The following is a 20761-nucleotide window of genomic DNA, read 5'->3' on the forward strand; positions in this document are numbered from 1 at the left end:
ACGATATTTACATTTATCTGTGGTTGCGGCTTGCAGTTTGCAGTGAATGTCAAATGTGCTGCTGTTGAAGGAAAGATGGAAGCCGCTACAGAAGAAGCCGGTGGAAGAAATCACCTCAACAACGTTTTATCAGAAACAGAAATTTCTAATTTGCCCAATAGTGTTGTAGAAAAAGTCAACTCTTACATTGATCAAAAATTTGGCGAATATTTGACATCAAAAGCTTTATTTGAGACCACCAAATCACAAATTGGTAAGTTACCGGCCTTTTGTAATTCGCTAACGTGTTGGTCTCGTTCCCCTACTTTTATATACCCTGATGCTTGTGATATTATATCAATGTTATGTATTTTCTTCGGTATGAGCGAATATTACTGTTTGATTTACAAGTAATTTTTCTTTATAGTAAATAATGTCTTTGTCAGCTAAATTTTTATTTATTTCCAAATCCCTTTCTCGTAATATATTTAGTTATAGCGGAAAGATAACACTTATAATGGTGTCATGTCTCGTCTTCTATGATTCCATATTAATATTTCCCTCCTAAAAAGTTTTTGTTTTTAAAACTATGATTGAGAGTAATGCATATCCCAATTATGTAAATACTTATATTTCTGAAATTGACTAACGAGTGTTAAGAGTATGTTTAAAAAAATTGGCTTAATTAGTACCGGTATCTCCTTAAATATACATATATAAGCCACAACATACCCAAGTAACTCATGCCTGGTTTCTACTTTCTATGTTCTTTTATGTTTATGATTTTGCGTGCATTCAATGTATGTAGGCTTTTTATTAGTTAGATAAAATTGATACTTGATTTTCTGAATTCAGAACTCAACTTCTATTGTAACTTTATTCACCAATGCTTGGTGTTTATTTTTCATAATGTAGTTTCTAGACATAATCCATAGATGCAAGCATGACATGCGTTTACGTGATTTGTCATACATACATTTCCTGTCTTGCATGAGTTAAGATTTTGTTTAACTTGCACCAATCTAAATGATTGTGCTGCATGTCAGTCATACTTGCAGGATAGAAAATAGGAAGGTTCATCTATCATCTACCAGCACATACTTTGAATGCATTTCAATCATTAAAATAAACAATCATTCATGCATGATACCACATAACAAGCGTCATGCTGCATTACCATCTATGTAACAATATCTAATGCTTTATTTCATTTCAGACATTTCAAAAGATATTAACATTCATGTTTCACTTAGAAATTTTCAACATTTAATTAGATGTTAGTAAGTTCAAAGTAAAATAAATTATTATATAATTAATGAAATCTTTATTTTATATTATTATGAATTAATTATCATTATGGAATTCTCCATTAAATTATTAAAGAATAAATATCTCTTTTAAGAGTGGATCTAAAAATAAAGCATATTGCAACCTGATTATTTTTTGTTCCTATTCTTTTTATTCAATTAATATATTTGGCTAAAACCCTGCCTTATAACTTGAGTTTTGGAGAGATATAACTTGACCACATAACACCCCATAAACATTCACATCACCACCTAACATCCTTGTATGAATGAAACTTGTAAAGATTATAATAATGTCTTTCTGTAAAAACCTATCCTGTTTCTAAAAAAAATTGGTACAAATACATATATTGTAGTAAAAAGGAATATTATATAATAATAAAATATACTTATACCACCTGGTTGGATGGTGGAGCAAAACAATACACTCTATGCGCAGGTTTCTTCCACAGATTTCTAAACTTTGACTTTACTGAAATAAAGCATATTGTTTATGCTTATGCACCTGATTATGCTTTGTTCCTATTATTTTTATTCAATTTGCTGTTTCTGACAGTTTGTAGTTAATTAAAGAAAAAAAGTATATAACTATCTAAAAAGCCTTTTGATTGTTTTATTTTTCATTTTATTGTTCCCTTGTCATATGATTTTTACCAGGTAATGTGTTTTGTTGATTGCCTTACTCTGCTAAATGATGTTTGTTATTATTTCGAAATAAATTCAACAAATTTCTGACTGAGGACTTATAAGCCAAAATGTTACAGATGAAAAAGTTGCTGCCTTAGAAGCAACAGCAACTGAAACAGCCTTAAAGTATGAAGATGCAGCAAAAAAGCTACTTGTTGCTGAGGAGACAATCTCGGAATATGAAAAGCAAGTTAAAACCCTTAACACTGAACTTGAAAAGTCCCGTGAAAAAGTTTTTCGATTGGAAAATGAAATCATTTCTCTTAAGAGTGCTAGAGATGCTGCAGTTGATGAAAGGAATGATCTAACACGGATATTAGAAAGACGAGACACAGAAATTGAAAGGCTAACAGCAAATGAAGCATCCATTTCCCAGCAACTACGTGCTGCTATTGATTCCAAATGTGAAGCATTAGCTTTAAATGATGACATTCAAAGTAAAGAATTATCGTTGCAGTACCGTGAAAAACGATTAGATCAAGAAAGAGTTCTTCTAAATTCCCAGATAAATATTCTTAATGAAGAGGTTGATAGACTCACTTCGGAATTGCAAACTGTCAGATTAAATAATACTAGTAGGGTTGTGAATTTAGAAACTCAACTTGCTGAAAAAGTTGAAGAATTGAATGTTGCAAATGACCAAATAGCCCAACTTAATGAAGTTAAAAAGAATTTAAATAATCGTGTTGAAAGTCTAACCCAGAGATTAATGGAACAGAGGGAATTAGAAAATAAAATTTCTGATGGATACAAAAAAGAACTAGAGGCTAAAACTAAATTAGCTGACTTATTTAAGACAATGAATGATGATGCAGAAGCAAAAACATTGGAGTTAACAGAGGGTATTGCCGAATTACAGAAATTACTTAATGATGCAACTGAAAAGTATGGTGAATTAGAGACAAAATATAAACAAGCTGAAATCGATCATGAAGAATTAATGGAAAAGAAAAATGAAATTATTGCATCATTAAAAACTGAACTTGAACATGCAAATGATTTATTAAAAGCAGCAAATGCTCAAAATTTGGAAATGGCTTTGAGCGATCTTGCCCCTTCAGCAGCTATAGCAAGTAAACTTTTAAAATCAGGAATGTCATTAACTCAAATTTATTCTCAGTTAGTAAAAGTATCAGAAGAATTGGCTCAAGAAAAAGAGGAAAATAAACGCCTCAATATAACTATTAATAGAATTGTGCAAGAATTAGAAGAGAAAGCACCTGTACTACAGAAGCAAAAATCTGAATATGTGGAAGCTATGGAAAGCAACACAGCATTGTCTCAACAAATTGAGTCTTTGACAATTGAATGCAATAGGCTTAGGGATGATTACAATGAGACTTCCAAAATCGCTAATCATTACAATAGAGAGAATACAAAATTGAAAGGAGAATTAGCTGATTTAGGACGGCAAGTGTGCTTTTTGCTAAAAGAAATAGAGCATAGTAGAGGTGGACTTGTTAATGGTGACCATGATTCTTCTCAAAGTAATAGTAATACAACAAGTTCTTCTGATCTTAATTCATCAAGACTTATTTCCAAGACTCTAGTTACATTTACGGATATTCAAGAATTGCAAGCCAATAACCAAAAATTATTACGCATGATTCGTGATCTGACTGATAAGCAAGAAGAATTAGAACGTCAAAAAGAGCAATTTGAAAGTGGGGAAATGGAAAACAAATTAGAAGCCTTAAAACAAAGGGTTTCTGAATTAACTGAAGCTCAAGATAGACAAACGAAAATGGTTAATGGTCTGATTAGGCAAAGGGATATGTTTAAAAAATTATATCATGATCTAATGAAGGGAAAGCGCCACGAAGTGTCTTCCGTTCTTGACCAGTCTGATATGGATAAAGGTGAATCATTTTCAATGGATACATCCCAGGAAGCTGTTACACCTAAGCCTCAAAATGTTGAAATATCTAACTTTGAAGTAAAGTACAAGGAGGTTGAAAAGCAATTAGAAATGATAAAAGAAGAATATAAGACTTATAAAGAAGAAAAAATTACAAATGAGAGGATGTTATTTGAACAGATAGATAATATGAGACAAGAAATTTCGAAACTAACTGCAGCCAATAGTAAATGTGCTTCCACTTTAGAATATAATAATGAACGTCTTAGAATATTACAAACAAATATAACTACTTATAAGAAACAAATTCAATCATTAGAAGAAAAAAATAAGGCATATAATTCAACAATAGCTAAGCATGAAGTTTCATTGCAACATCTTAGAGATGAAACTTTAAATGCTCAAGGTAAACTTGCTGCTGCCGAAATTCAAATAGAAAATTTAAATACGAAGAATAAACTATTGAAAGATACAGAGTTACGTCTACAGACTGAAAAGGAAGTTTTAAATAGGGAACGTCAGGGACAATCCTTATTATTAAAAAATCTTGAATTGATAAAAGCAAGTCTGGAACGTGTAGAGGCAGAAAACCGTACTAAAATCGAATCAAGACTAGATGAAGCAACAAGAGAATGTGCAGCTTTAAGAAGAAGACTACAGGAAGAACAAGATCGGTTTAGAGAACTAGCAGCTCATCTTGAACGCCAAACAGAAATTGCTAAGTCAAGAATGCAAGAAGAAAAAGATGCCGCTGATGTATTGAGAAAAGAAATGCAACAACTGAGAGAAGACTTAGTGGAAAAAAATAAAAACAATGAAGAACTTGCTAAAAAATTACGAGCAGCTTTAGCGCCAAGCAATGACAGTACTCTTGACTCCATTAAGAAAATAAAAGAACTAGAAAATAAGTTGTCTGATAAAGATAATGAAATTTCTTCACTTCTTGAACAATTAAATAGAGCCAAAGAACATGTTAAACAGTATTGTGATATATCGGAGGAGGCTGAAAAGGAACTTAAAAATCTCAGTAAAGAGTATGAAGATTATAAAGTTGCTACAACAGCAAAACTGGAAGAGAATGCAAAGAAGTTACAAGCCCTGGAAGACAAATGTTCTGAACTTGAAGCAGAGCTATCACTACAAGCTAATGGTGAATATTCTACAATGAATTCCTCTCTTAAGAACGAATTGGTGGCGGTCAAGGAAGAATTAAATAATGCTCTTTCAAATTACGAAAGTTCTCGTAATGAGCTTGATATTGCACGGGCAGATATTAACAAATTATCAGAAGCTGTTCAAAAGGCGGAAGAAAAATATAGTCATGAAATGATATTGCATTCTACAGATATACAAACGTTAACCCAAGTAAAGGAAGATCTATCTAGAGTGCAAAATGAACTCAATGAAATGGTAGCTTTAAAGAATACGACTATTGAAAAAATGGAGTCGCAAAAAGCCTCGTGGATGGAGAGAGAAAAAATGCTTGCATCTGAAAATGAACAACTAATTCAACGTTTGAAAGATCTGAATGATCAAAACTCCTTATTACATGATCAAATCCAAGCTTTGGGTACACAACTTTCTGTTACCCATGCATCTCGATCATTTTCAGAAAGCATGAATGAATCTGGAAATGATTCAAATGTTAATGTATCTATGAGTGAAGATGATGGAAAATCTTCTGAACAATTATTCCAAATTGTCAAGTTCTTACGAAAAGAAAAAGATATCGCTATTGCTAAATATGATATAATACAAGCCGAAGCAATGCGACTACGATCACAGCTTGAAATAACTGAAAAACAACTAGATGAATGCAAATTGGCTCTGGCAGCAGAAAGAGAAAGATCAGAAATAGGTATGGTTACTGTCAATAAACAATCTGATATTCTCAGAAAAGTGGAAACACTCAATGCTATTACTGATAGTAACAGAATCCTCAGGGAAGAAAGAGACACATTGTCGAAACGCGTCGAAGAACTTTCAACACAAGTAAAATTATTAGAGGAACAACTTGTTCCTTTACAAGAAAAAATATCAGACTTAACTTCAAAGAACGAAACATTGCAATCAGAAAATACATCTATAAAGGGAGACTGTGCCCGATGGAGAACAAGAGTTAATGCATTAGTGGAACGTGCGAACAAAACCAGCCCCGAGGATTGGAAGCGTTTACAAAACGAAAGGGAAACATTGGCAAAAATGCTTACCAATGAAAAAGAAAGTCTCCGTAAAGTAACGGAAGAATTAACGGCTATAAAAATAGAGAAAACTAAATTAGAAGAACAGACTATGGCTTTATCTCGTCAACAAAATGTCCTTATGGAAGAAAACAAGAAACTTAATGAAGAATTACAAGTGCTCAAGGAGGATATGGCCAGAGTTACTGAAGAGTTAGCTAAATTAAAAGCTGAAAATAATTCCGTTTCTGACACTAACACAAAACTAACTGAAGAGCTATCCAACAAAGAAGCTTCATTTAATGATATTAAAAACAAGGAAATGCAAATACGAAAGATTGCTAGAAAATATAAGTTACAATACGACGAATTAGTAAAAACCGTTGAAGAAGAAAAGAAAAAGAACGAGGGCGATGCAGCAGCCGCAGGTGCAGCAGCCGCTGAAAGTTCCAAAAAGATTGAAGAACAGTTAAGTGAGATACAAAGTCAGTTGGAAGCTGAGAAGGCTAATAATGAGAAATTAAAACAGGAATTGGAAACCTTAAGAACTGCCAATATGGATAAAGAGGAGAAGGCTAAGCAAGTCTTGAAACAAGCTAAAAACAAAATTGTCCAACTTACCGAGTTGAAAAACGTATTAACTCGTGAATTAGATGAATCACGTTCAAAAATAGATACAATCGAACAGAGCACTAGGGACGAACAAGATGTAAGATTAGCGCTTATAAAATCCCAATATGAAGGACGCCTATCTCGGCTGGAAAAAGAGCGAGGAGAGGTACAGGCTGAACGAAATAGAGAAGTTGAAGCTTTGATGCAGAAAGTAAATATGTTGCAAAGGCAATTGGCTAACCAAGCATCAGCTTCCAAACAACAGGCTACTTCAGATAAGGCAACTACCGAACCTCCAACAGCAAATATTAAACCCATGGCAGGTGAGATGATTTTTATATGTAATTATTGAAATTATTTGATATGAGTTTATTAATGTCATTTAGAAAGTACAATACAATAATTGCTCTTACATTAAATATTTGATTTCTTATTTTATTATTAAAAATATTTCATTACAATTCTGTTGTTGAGAAGCCAGATTTGGTTTAACCAGCATATTTTATATTTATCACTTGCTTCTTTTGTAAGTTAAATGATAATAATCAGCTATTTATTTATTACTCTTGGATTATATCAGATAAACGTTTTAAAATATAGGTGTAGCGCAACAGAGTGTGTCTGGGAGCAGGCGTGGTGGTGAAACGCCACTTGCGTCCATCAGGCCGATGGCGCAAGTCGGACCTACGGCGCCGCACGATGCGCACACAACTGAATACATGCCCGCGTCTTCCTCACGACCTCTCACACGTGCTGCTCTTGCTGCTTCCACCGCACCGCCGGAATCGACGCAGGTACTGGTTCATAAACAATTCATATTATGTTATTCCTTGATTATAAATGTAATTTTAATTGAACGTGAGATTTGAGTAATGAAGTCATGAAGTCGTTGGTTTTTGTAAATTTTGTTTTTGTTGTTTGTAAAAATTACTCATTCGTTTCTAGTGTCATCTAATTGATAAGCAAGCAAATAGTATTATTAAAACTCAAGGCTTCATCAGTAGCAATTGTTAAACTAAGATGGAAAGGTGGTGGGAGGAAAACATATTATTGGTTTCATACAAAATTTCGATTTTGTTATCCTGGTATAATGAATCACGCACCACACATCATAACCAAGCATCAAAACATAAAATTGCAGCTAGCTAGAATATATAAAGGTGGGTTTATGATTTTACAGGATATGGACACCAGTGAAGCTGGAATGGGCAGCTCAGGCTCCAGTGATAGTACAACACAGTCTACAACACATTCCCAAGCCCCTCAACAGGTGTGTACAGTGTAAAAATACTTATGTAATGACGATTCGAAAGTGCTACTAAATAGTAGTCTAATTGAATAAATGAATGTTTGAGTTTGAGTTTGAATGTTTTGCAGGATAAAAATTAAAGGCGAAATTAAATTAAAGGCGAAATGTATATCTTATATCTATGCTTGTTATAATTTATTTTTAGGCGGTCGCTCTCGTACTACCACGTATCGAACAGCCGAGTGGCGCCAGTTCTGGCTCGTTGAGCGCCGCTGCGAGTTCACCTGCCGCAGCCGCTGCGCCTGCACAGCCAACTCTTCCTACTCCAGCTCCAGGTAAATTATTAAGAATTAAATGGCATAGGCTGTGTCATAAATATAACAATTTAATATTAGATGGATTGATGTCAATAATTTAAAACTGAAAACATTCAGCCATGATTTTAGAAATTTTCTATTTTCCTTACAGCAAGCGCAGGGAGCGCTGCAACAGTGGGCACTGGTCAAGCGTCGAGTGTGAGCACTTCGCACGCGACCGCCGTAGTGAGCACGTCGCACGCGGCCCCCGCGGGCACTTCGCACTCGGCGCCCATGGTCACCACGTCGCACACTGCGCTCGGCGTCAGCACGTCACACTCGGGCGCCGGCGTCAGCACGTCACACGTCGCCCCCGGTGTTAGCACGTCACACGTGGCTCCCGGTGTCAGCACGTCACACGTCGCGCCCGGCGTCAGCACGTCGCACGTGGCCCCCGGCGTCAGCACGTCCCACGCTCCGCCCGGCGTCAGCACATCTCACCCGCCGCCTGATGCTCGCCCGCAAAAACGACGCTTACAAGCCAGACCAGTCACGGCTAAGCGGACGAGAGTACAAGTAACTATCTATGAGTTGATTTTTCTTTTAAAGGTCTCTAAGAACTTCCCTATCAATAACAGTACTATCTACACAGTTATATAGACCATTGATTTGTTATAAATTTGTCAATGAGCCAAAATTGCTTCATTTATTTTATTATATTGATTTTTCAAACAAACCATATTTTTATTTATGGATGAAATGTTAGGGTTTCGAAAGATCAGTGGAGGTTGAATATCAAGTGCCGACATCGTCTCGCTGCGACCAAGACGATGAAGGGGTGATCGTCGTCGATTCTGAAGAGGATGATGAAAGATGTTCCGGGACTATGTACAGGGTAATCATTGCTTGATATTAAAAATACAAGATTCAATTTATTACTTTATTTTGCTTGAAGTTAGTTCTTTGATTAATAAATTTATTATAGAACTTAATATATTTACATTCTATTCACCTGCTAATTATTGACTGCACATTAATTATGGAAAGTTATAGAAGTTAAAACATTATTTTTCTTTTTAATTAGGAAGGTGAGGAGGATGAAGAAGATATGGATGAAGAACAAGAAGTCGAGGGCGGGGAAGAGGAAGAAGAAGTAGAAGGGGATGATGGAAACAATGACAATCGACAGGTATGTGCTCGCTATATAAATATATAAAAATTTGAATATTTAGTATATTATTTTAATTAAAAACACATCACGCGCGCGGGTGTAACCGCGCAGCACAGCTAATACAATCCCCGTCCGATTAGGGCCCTTCTGGCCTCCTCCACTCAAGCGACAGGCGACAGCTCAAGCCGAGGTTCCTGGTCCCCGTGGCGGGGGGACGCCCTTGTGCATGTCGCTACCAGGGTGAACCTTCAGTTCACCCCCGCGTCCGCGTTAAAATGTAGAAGCCCTTCTGGCTAACATTGAGAGACACCACACAAAAAAAAAAGCTAATACAAAACTTTAAACTGATATTGAAAATACTATAGTCTATACCTAATGAGTAAAATAACAATAATAATATACTAATTAAAAATAAAACGAGAAATATTCATAAAATTTACATCAAACACTCCCGTATATTTAGTATGAAATATGACTATTCCAAACATTTTAAATGATGGGTTTTACTTTTTTATTTGATTTTGTTCTTTAATTAGTTCACAAATTTTAATGAAAGTTCATTTAGAAACTGTAAATAGAGCTTGATGTGGAATACAATGGTATTCCAAAACAAGGATGTCATTTCGAACATTTGCTTTGAATACAAAATGTATGGGAAATAAATTGTATGAACGTGCGTTTCATGTAACATTTTTGGATATTTCTCGTTTTATTTTTAAAAAGTTATTGTTGTCATTTTACTTATTTGGTGAAGTACTTTCAATAGTTTTTTACATACCAACCTGGTTTTATTAATAATTTATAATTACTTAGCATTAACTAAAAAATATTTTCATATTTACACCAGAGGCGGCTCGTGACAAAATTTTATGGGTGTTCACTTGAAATAAAACACTGAAAATACATGGTTTAAAGCAGTACATTTATCAAAAAAATTACTTATAAAGGAAATACATACGTCTTTCTTTTTGGTGTGCAAAAATATCTATAACTTAAAGCGACAAGACATTCGTAAATATCTGTTGTTGCTTCATCACAACCACACAACCACGGTGTTTTCACATGTTGTTCAGATTTAAACACACGCGTATATGTTTTCGTTTTTGTCGTACATTTTTGCGTAAAATCAAGTTCAGGCCGTGGCGGTCCCTTAGCTTTACATTCAAGCCGAATTTGTAACGTTTTATCACACTTTTTAATGAACGCCACATTATAATTATTGTTCATTTTAACACTCACAAGTAATACTGATAACTACAGGCTATTTCAACACGTATTTTATAATTTTAATTAGAAAATTGCATGAATCGCGCGGGTGCATTGAAGTTGACTCGAGAGTCGAGTGTTTGTTTATATTATAGACGTGGCAACTGGCAACGTCGCAATCGCTGTCCTGCCGGGCGGTGAAAATGAACCGGCAACGTTTGCGGGTGCGGCGCACCGAATTTTGCTACTTTTCCATAGAAAATCTTTTGTTTCACGCGCAGGGCTCTGGCAAAACCCTCTCTTTCACTCCTATTGGATTTCGTATTAGGAAATGTACTAAATCTTTTTTCATTGGAGCGCAATCGTGAGCGCTCCGCTTCGCGCGTTACATAATACAGTAGGTATTATACAGGTGTATGGGATGATGGAATGATGGATATATTCATGGGTATTAACAGTAGTTTTAAAGATTACGATTGATTTTAAATAGTAATAATTAATGTTAATAATTAAATTAAGGAGTATGATTTTATTATAATTATTTATGGGAGTTCACTGCACCAGCGCTCCTTAGGGCGAGCCGCCTCTGATTTACACATCAACAATATAATTGTTACGTACTTAAGGGTGTAATCATTGTTTTTCTATAAGCAGCACACAAAACTAGTTTTTTATGTTGCCAAAATTTCTTAGAAATATACGTCTATCGTCATAAACAGCCGTCTCGCTATTACAAATAAACCCATTACCCATGGAAATACATATATATTATGTCTATATTTCCGTGCCCATTACCCTAGCATATTTACTTTTTATTAAATTTTTTTTGCTATCTGCACTTTTTTGCGATGGATGACGTCACGCGGCTGTTATTGTGACAAGGTTCCATCGCAATATCACCGCGTGGGGCTTATATCTATATGTTGTGTGTGTAGCAGGAGTCTCCCTTGCAGTCGCCCGAGGCGGGGTCGGGCGGCGAGGCGGGGTCGGGCGGCGGGTCGGACGGCGCGGACGAGGCGCAGCGCGAGGCGGACAGCGAGCCCGCGCCCGCGCACCAGCAGATCGAGGCCATCAGCAGCGGCACCGAGCGTGAGTCACACAATACAGGCTTAGAGATGGAGTAACGTGGCTTTTGATGTGGTAGAATATTCATTTTAATGAGTTTCTTGCCGGTTCTTCTCCATAGATACTGCTTTCCGAATCGGTGGTAAATGTTAAAAATATGTAATGACTATTGGAAAGTGCTTCTAAAAGAAGTCTAATTGAATAAATAAAATATATTTGAGTTTGAGTTTAATGTTGGATTGTAATATGCATATAAATTCTTTTATACCGCAAATTTGCGTTATTTATTTTAAAAAATATGGTATAAACTAAACTGTGTATGCGACGACACGACGACATTTAAGTTAATACATAGATATTAAATATAACATTAAAATGTGTGTAGCGTTGTAAGTAAAAAGAGTTTAAAATATTCCCTCATAATCCACTTAAGTAAATATGAAACTAAGCAACTATGAAAAGAGATATGGAAATTTGCTGCATGCAATTTTTTTATTAATAAATAGTGTGCATTAAACAATTTATTTATACTGATAATCTTTTCAGCGAGCGGTGCATTGTCAATTGGAGGCAACGGCGGTGATGACGGAGACGACAGCATCGTACCTTCCACACCAACACTTTATGTGCCAAGACGAAATGATGGGTAAAAGTTGTTTGCACATATTCCAGATATCATTGAAAAACTATACACAGATTTTTTTTACATAAATAAAGGCTTTGCATTATTGATCAAATATGACCCCTTAAAACATACAAACACATGGACACTAACTTAATAATGTTTATATTTACAAATAACATTAAATGCTTATATGTATGTACTTGTAAGTTGATGATCACATCTAACTGGTTGTGCAAACGCCAACTTATAATACTTGCAAATGTAAGCACCTTTTATCTGACCCGAGAGGTTACCCCGACGGAAATACGATGGGTTGAAGGTATAGTGTACAGCTGTCTGTCTGTGGGCATCGTAGCACCTTTGATTTCTTTCTCAATATATAAAACGCAAAAGTGACTGATCTATCAACACACAGTCCTAACCTATTATTATGTAGGCTAGACTAGGAAATAATTAATAATAAATTCTTAATGGGAATAAAAGTTTGTACCATGAATGACCACGCGGGCGAAGCTGCGGGCAACAGCTAGTATAATGGCCGGTTTACAGGGCCTTAGCACTTAGATACCAAGTGCGTGTAAACCGGCCATATTAATACCCTATGAAAATGATGACGGGAGTTTTAAGTTACATATTTTTGTTTTTATTTAATTTATTTGTTCTTCCTTTTGAACTAAACTGTTTGGAGACCAATATGGAACGCGACAGCATACATAATGATATGATGTATGAGCGGGTTGGCGCGGAGGCGATATTCATTTTATACGAACTGTTTACTTTAATTTTTTACTATATATGTGTATAGGTTTGGTGAAGCGGTAGTATCGCCACTAGGCGGTGCGGAGACGACATCTTTTTCACACGAATTGTTTACTTTTGTTTTGTACTACGATATATTATTATGTATATTGCTAGGTTCGGTGAAGAAGTATTATTGCCGCTGGGCGGAGTGAAGGCGACATTTCTCTTGCATACGAACTGTTTACTTGTTGTCTTTGACATGATTTGTTTAATTTTATTTTGTACGTACGTTAATACCAGGTTCTGTGAAGCTGTAGTATCGCTGGGAGGAGTGGAGGCGACATCTCTTTCATACGAACTGTTTACTTTCGTTTTACTGCTATTTATGTGTACTATCAGAGTGAAGCAATAATACTTTCGATGGGCGGCGCGGAGATGTCTTTCCTTTTATATGAATTGTTAACTTTGCTTTTCTGCTTTTAATGTGTGTTGTCAGGTTTGGTGAGGTTGTTGAATTGCTGATGGGAGGCGCAAAAGTGACATACCTTTCAACTGTTTACTTTTATTGTATTGTTATTTGTGTGTATAACCAGGTCCTGTCAGGCGGTAGAATCAATTTTAGGTTGGAGAATGAAACCCCTTTCACACGAACTGTTGACCTATGTTTTGATAAGTGTGTATTACCAGGTTCGATGAAGCGATAGTATTGCTGCTGAGCGGTGCCGAGGCGATATCTCTTTCATACGAACTGTTTTTTTTAATGTTGGAGCTAATAAATGGGCAGGTGGGTCACCACCGCCTATAAACACTAGTAACACTGGAAGTGTTTTGAAGTGAAATATCATTAGGCGCGTTGAGAGTAAAATTTCTAGATCGTGTCATGACAATACCGTCACGTCATGAAGTAATGCGACGATTTTGGTATATTTGAATCTTGTCAAAAAGTTTCACTTCTGACACGTGTGCTCGGCACACACGTTCTTTTTTTTAGCCTTTTATTTAAGTTGGTGTTCGTGTGCAGGTTCGGCGAGGCGGTAGTGTCGCCGCTGGGCGCGGAGGGCGCGGGCGAGGCGGGCGGCGCGGCGCGGTTCACGTTCGCGGAGGCGGGCGGCGCCGCCTCGCACCACGACACGCACGCCGACCTCGCCGCCGCGCTGCCGCCGCCCGCCGCGCACTCCGCGCACCCACGTGAGTACCTTACATACAGTGCTGGACGTACAATTAGAAACACCTAACGCGATGAATTAGTTATCAAATTTATTGAACATATGTGTAGTAACGTGGACGTATAATAAGAAACACCTAACACGATGAATTAGTTAACAAATGTATTGAACATATGTGTAGCAACGTATTCAAAATTAAGCATTATTTCATACTAGCTTTCCGCCCGCGGCTTCGCCCGCTCAGTCAAAGATAAACCCGCATAGTTCCCGTTCTCGTCGGATTTCCGGGATTGTGTCATTTTCCCGTGATAAAAAGTAGCCTATGTCCTTTCTCGGGTAAAATATCTCCATATTAAATTTCATGAAGATTGGTTCAGTAGTTTAGGCGTAATTGAATAACAGACAGACAGAGAGAGTTACTTTCGCATTTATAATATGTATTAGTATGGATGTAATAGAACATCCGTTTGTTGTTTTTTGTTAATTTGTTGTCCAGACTGCCAACACTCGCAAATCAGACTTCAATTAAAATTGTTTTTTTTTTTTTTTTTTTAAACTAGCGTTTGATTAAAATTATGCAATTTCTTATAATTAACTTATACTTAAACTAGATAAACGGGTGTTCTATTACACATGAAATAATGCTATCTCTAATGTTTAATTAAATACATTTGATGACGTCCTAATTCATAGTGTTAGGTGTTTCTTATTATATGTCCACCACTGGTTGTACCTGGTTTGAAAGAAAAAAAGAATTTATTGTCCTCGACAGAACTAGACACAACACATAAACCAGTTACAAAACATAAAACTAAAATAAATAATCACAATACTGTGCTCATAATTCGATGACAAAAGGGATTGTCTCAGCTAATACTTGTGACAACGTTCGAAAATCAGACTTCAATTAATTTTTTTTTATTGAATATGGTCTGTGTGGACGTGGCTTTGCCGTGTTCAGCGACAATGAACCTATTTCATTTTAATTCAAATATTATTCACACACAAAGTTATGTATATTATACGCCACTTACGTTTGTATTCTGTAAAACACGAAATTTGCTAGATATTTTTATGAAATTTAAAAGTGTTCGGGGTATAACGTCCAATTTACAAGGGCAAAAGACATGTTACTAGTAACCTTCCAGAAGAACTAGATAATGTTTACTTTCACCACAATTCAACAAAATTTGATACTTTCACAAGAAGTCGACTAATTTCACCACAATTCGACAAAATTTGTTTTCAATTGCTAAACAAACCCATTTTCGTATCAATAAATGAAAGTATGTATGATAATTAATGCGACATGTTTTGAAAAGTCACCAAACTGTATTCAAGTTAAGAAAGTGACCCTTTAAAATATATTCACTTTCACAATTATTTATTTTAAATTTTCAAATAAGATGTAAAATCGTGCATAATGCTTAGCACTTGGCCTTGTTTAGGAATTACTAATCAAGGTCTATATAATCGTATAGCATTATCCAATTATTTTATATGACATGCGATATGTTACCAACATAGCTTGGGTTATAACGTAAGAACTTAACGCTAGTAATATCCACTAAATATTAATTATTGAATATATTTCGTCAAACTACTGTCAGGTGTTTAAATACAGAGTTTAATTTTCAATTAAAACACCCACATAGAAATAATGAAAACAATAAAATTTTAATACAGATATAATAAATGTAGAGAACAATTGTTTCTTAAATGCCTTGTAAATTATTCATGAATATCTAATTATGTATGAAATAGGTTCAATTTTGAAATAAATTAAATATTTAAAATGGTACATGAATAAATGATAACCATTGTAATTAATAATAGGAGGCGATAGTAACGAATCCCGTGAATGGGAAGAGTCAAGAAATGAAGAAGAGGCTGCCGCAGTGAGCTCACAAGGAAGCGAACCTTCATCACCACAACAGGTCAGGATTTTCATGGTCAAATACTTGTTCTATATTTGATATTTTTTTTTAGTATTTTTTTAGTCTTATCATTCAGAAGCTTTTTATTGTAATTGTCAATTGTCATACTCGCTTGCTATTGTTTAGGAACTATCACTATCCCAAATACATCACATATTTTTTTGCAAAATAACTAGATTTTAAGCAGCTGTGTAAATAAACCTGAAATGAATACTTACTTTTTTGTAAAATTTGGTATTTTTATTGAATTAAATATAAATTACTCTTTAAACGGTTCAAATATTAAAACTCATAAAGTCATTGACCATTATCTGTATAATTTATGTCACTTGAGAAATAGAATGGTATTAGAAGTAAATTGAAACACGTGTATCATTATTTGATACGTTAATATTTGTGTCAACTCTTTAATCGTCACTACTGTACTGTGACGTCACAAATGAGCACGAATTGAATCTAGGATTGCAATTATAATGTTGTTTAATTTTGTAATAAGTCACTAATTCCTGTACCAGAGATTAATTATGCTCAGTTCATTTATCCTCAAGCCTTGAAGAGATCATATTTTAGCGATAAAGCCGTCTTTTTGTGCGTATCTAACTAAATTATGTGTACTCGATTGTTTTTTGTTATACAGTATAGAACCTAAGGTTTAAAATTTGTATTAAATATAAAGTGTTCTATTATATTCTAAGACAATTCCCGATTCCAGAGATTCCCTTTAAACGGCCAGATTTCGTTCAAACTTTGTAGATTTATTGAGGACCGATGACAATACACTAATTTGGTAAAATTATTCCATTTTTAAATTTGCAAAAAGCGTGTTTTTTAGTTTTTTTTAAACTATTATGTATTTATTTAAATTATATACATGTTTGTCAGCAGGTAGCGGAGGAGGGTCGCGAGGCGGAAGCGAGCGCAGCGCCGCGCCGCGCGCCGCACACGCCGCACTCGCCGCACACGCGGTGGATGCGGGCCGCCGGTATGTACTACACGCACTACATATGTAACTAACAATATATGGGCAATGCTGCCTGACATAAAGAAATAAATAAATAAATAAAAAAATAAATAAAAATAAAATATGTACACATTGAGAAATAAACTAATTATTTATTCCAACACACAATACACCCTACTTATGTACACCCACAGGACAGATAGAGAAAGAAACAAATCATTTATTCCAACACACAATACACCTCACTTATTACATCTTACATCTTACATCAATCCCATACATTGAGGTTTCTATGTTACTTTCTAGCGTTTTAGCCTTTAGTCTAGTCCTGCTATTATAATATTATATGCGCATGACAATAATATGTCAATTTAATGTGTCTACAGTTTCGCGGCTACTAACTTTGCGCTCATTGGTCCATTCAAGGTCTCAACTCTTATGACCTTGCTCCAAAAGACGTATACATATTGATTTAACGAAAAAATACAATGAATCTACTTACCTTACCGAATTATATTAACATAATTAATGTTTAAAAAATGCGTTCTTCATCTACGTAGAATAAAGTCAATCGTGAGCAAAGCGTCTCACATACCCAAAATTATTTATACGATAGGTGTATTTTACAGACCTTGTCATATGGTTAGCAATATCAAATACCTATGTGTAGGTATATAAATTCTTTAAAATTTAAATTTTTTGTTATTCCAAGGGCAATTAAAAAACACAAAAAAATGTTTTCCTGATTGCTTCTCAACTAAATTGTTTTAGATATCTATATATGTAATACAATAAAATAAGAAAACCAGGAATTTAATTTTAGACTTGTCCTGCTAGTATATTGATTTTACAATGTTTTTAAATTGATGTCTTCATATAATATGTACTCCCTACGTAAATTCAAAAGTATACCAGGTCTACCACATTGGTTTTAACCAACAAAATTATTCTGTAGCTCGTCTCGGATCTGCTCATATAAACCCTAAATAAAAACTAAATAAAATGTAGTCTATGACATTCTCAGACAACGAGGCTTTCTATCGGTGAAAGAATTTTTTGAATCTATTCAGTCAATCCACAAAATATCCCCCACAACGTTATATTACAAGAAATAGGTAGTCATTCACATATGTAGAAAATTTACCTCTTTTTTTTTTAAATAGCTACTTAAATACTAAAAAAATGTTCAAAAATGAAAGAACGTAATGTACACAATTCTGTGTATAACTAACAATAACAATAATAGATAAGCCAGCATATCTAAAATTCTGACACATCATACATATTAACATGTTTTTATTTTCAGATAGTGAAAGTGGGCCCCGCGGCCGAGGAACGCGGCCGAGAGGTCGCCCCTCCCGTAGATCACATGGCTATACAAGGTTCTGAGGGCAAGATGCTCTAAGAACCTTTAAAGACTTTATTTTTTTGTTTGGTATTAGGTACTTTCATCTTGCTAAACATTCCCAACGCCATTCATGCGTGGGAATCAGTAGATATTTATGATAAAAAAACTATAATATGATTCGTGTTTGCAAGGACTGAATTATTACGGTGAAACTTTATTAAAATTGAGTAATTAACAACAATTATATGTTAACTCCACTACATTATCCAACCTGCCGTGAAAAAAGCAATAGTATACGAATTAAGATTATTTTGTTGTAATATATTTATATCCTTTAGCAAGTCGGACTAATAATAGTGGTGATAAAGAGCCCAAGTTAATATATTCTCCATTGTAAAATTAGAAACAATTCCTTTACAAATTCATTACATACATAGATGTTTTTATTTCAGTCTTCAAAGATATAAAGATTGGTAGATTGGTTGAATTTAAAATTTTCCACAATAGTTATTTTATCTAAAATAATATATTTACGCACTCTTCGCCTCTGTATGTCTCTGGTGACTGACGATTTGTTAAAAAAATATTAATTGGACTAGTTACTCACCACTGTTGTTTATTTTTATTTTCTTTTAATTCGAGTCATGTTAGTAGGTAGTGTAATAAAAAGTTAAGGGCTAGAAAAGTGTTTGTGACTAATTGATAAGAAAAACTCCGTGAGTTTAAAAAACATATTTCTTGCAAAGATTATTGCCTATTAATAAGAAACAGTATAGCAGATCATTTGATATACTTTATCTGACTTTACATATAAAACTCATTCAATAAAGTATATCTATTGTGTTTGCAGTATTATACTACATCAAAATTGATTATTCAAGTGTCTTATTGTTAAATAAATAGCTCGAGATCCGTTACTGTTTATAATTTTTTACTTCAATCCATTTAACTAGTAGTATAGCATATGCTAGATTTAAGTAAAATAATAAATATCCAATGAACATTTCCATACTTTATAATTGTATTATTGTTACTTATCTAGAATAATAAAGTATATAATATAACAACCGCTTTCAATACACCCATTATTCCCATTTTTATGTCATATAAGATGAAAAGAACAGAATTAATGATAATTTGTAAGTGTATATTTTATAAATTAATAATAACCAGTTGTTGTCGCAAAGGTATCGGTCAATTAAGGAAAGCTGGCATGTTCACAGTACTCACACTTATGCAATTTCACTTACAGTATGTTCAAAAATAATTTGGAAAATCCAAAAGTGCACGCCTCATAATTTTTTTTTAATAAATATTTATTAATTATTATTTTTGTTTATTTAATAACAATTAAACCACATCGAATCAGACCCTGAAAAATGAAAGGGTTCTATTCCTGAGCATACTCAAGCGTAAGAGAAAAAAAAAGACTCGATTAGTAAAGTATTTCGGTCGCTATCGTGTTAACAAGAAAAAGGATCCGCACATACAGACACACGGACGTCCAAGACAGAACTTTTTTAAACTGTTTTTTAACTAGTTTAAATAACAAAAATGACATCAAAAATATCATGAACGTTAAAAATAGTGTTTTTTCTTAATATGTGTGTGTATGTATTATCTTACAAGTGCAATGTATGATACATAAAGACATTTTAAGTTTGAAAAATCAGATGTTTTGCGCGAAGTGACAGTAGTACCCACCTCAACGCTTCGCTTATGAGGCGTGCAAAAATTAAATGATTTTATTAAATACTGTAAAATAGTCTATAATTCTTCCATTTACTGTATCACAAAATTCTTCATAGATTTTTAGATATTCGTACTACACCAATTACATCACCCTGTATTTATAAACAATTGCAAAATATGACACATACATAGGCCGGGAGATACTGACACAAAATTTCGGGTCATTTGTAACAGAATGGCGGTTCTACAGAGGTCTTATTACGCAATGACTAAAAGAAAAATGATGGTCAGAACTCAGAACGCTGGTACCGGTGGACTAGTCGCGTGGGCGTTAGTCGAACTCGTCGGATAAATAGCGAAAGTCAAACGATTTGTAACACAAAAATTTTAGAATTCACCGATAGCCCATAAAAAAGATGTAGGCGGTAGTGTCATGCCATACTTTTCCGGTGTAACTTACAGCCCCCCATACCGACGCGATGCGTTGATTAAAAAAAAACAATTCAAACATTTGTACCAGGCTATCTTTTGCACAGGTAATCATCATCGTGCAGACATTTACGAAAATCGCCATGCCATACTTTTCGGACGATTCCAAATGGCCACCATACCGCCGAAAATCTGCAAAAAAAATTTTTTTTCGCCAAACAATTTGTACCAGTATTGCATTTGGATTTTTGG

General features: G+C 34.6%; 1 protein-coding gene and 1 long non-coding RNA gene across 6 annotated transcripts in view; one reads left to right on the forward strand and one right to left on the reverse strand.

The window, feature by feature from the left end:
* Window positions 1–20761, reverse strand: part of LOC149483991 (uncharacterized) — a 418879-nt gene that overhangs the window by 110966 nt on the left and 287152 nt on the right. The window lies entirely within an intron of this gene.
* Window positions 38–19459, forward strand: Mgtor (nuclear basket protein megator). Of its 5 annotated transcripts, none has more exons than XM_089701563.1 (14): window positions 38–253; window positions 2051–6946; window positions 7224–7417; window positions 7804–7893; window positions 8078–8207; window positions 8341–8744; window positions 8935–9063; window positions 9253–9357; window positions 11481–11634; window positions 12157–12256; window positions 13998–14164; window positions 15979–16079; window positions 16962–17061; window positions 18347–19459. In XM_089701563.1, the coding sequence occupies exons 1-14, from the start codon at window positions 76–78 to the stop codon at window positions 18427–18429; spliced, it is 6831 nt and encodes a 2276-aa protein (XP_089557689.1). In that variant the 5' UTR covers window positions 38–75; the 3' UTR covers window positions 18430–19459. The 5 variants fall into 5 exon arrangements, with proteins under 5 accessions (XP_089557689.1, XP_089557690.1, XP_089557691.1 ...); XM_089701564.1 differs by having other exon boundaries at window positions 16965–17061; XM_089701565.1 differs by having other exon boundaries at window positions 11484–11634.

The sequence above is a fragment of the Colias philodice genome, chromosome 12, assembly GCF_061535455.1.
Source record: "Colias philodice isolate Cphi_HAF_F1 chromosome 12, ilColPhil1 Martin Lab GWU primary, whole genome shotgun sequence".
Lineage (NCBI taxonomy): Eukaryota > Metazoa > Arthropoda > Insecta > Lepidoptera > Pieridae > Colias > Colias philodice.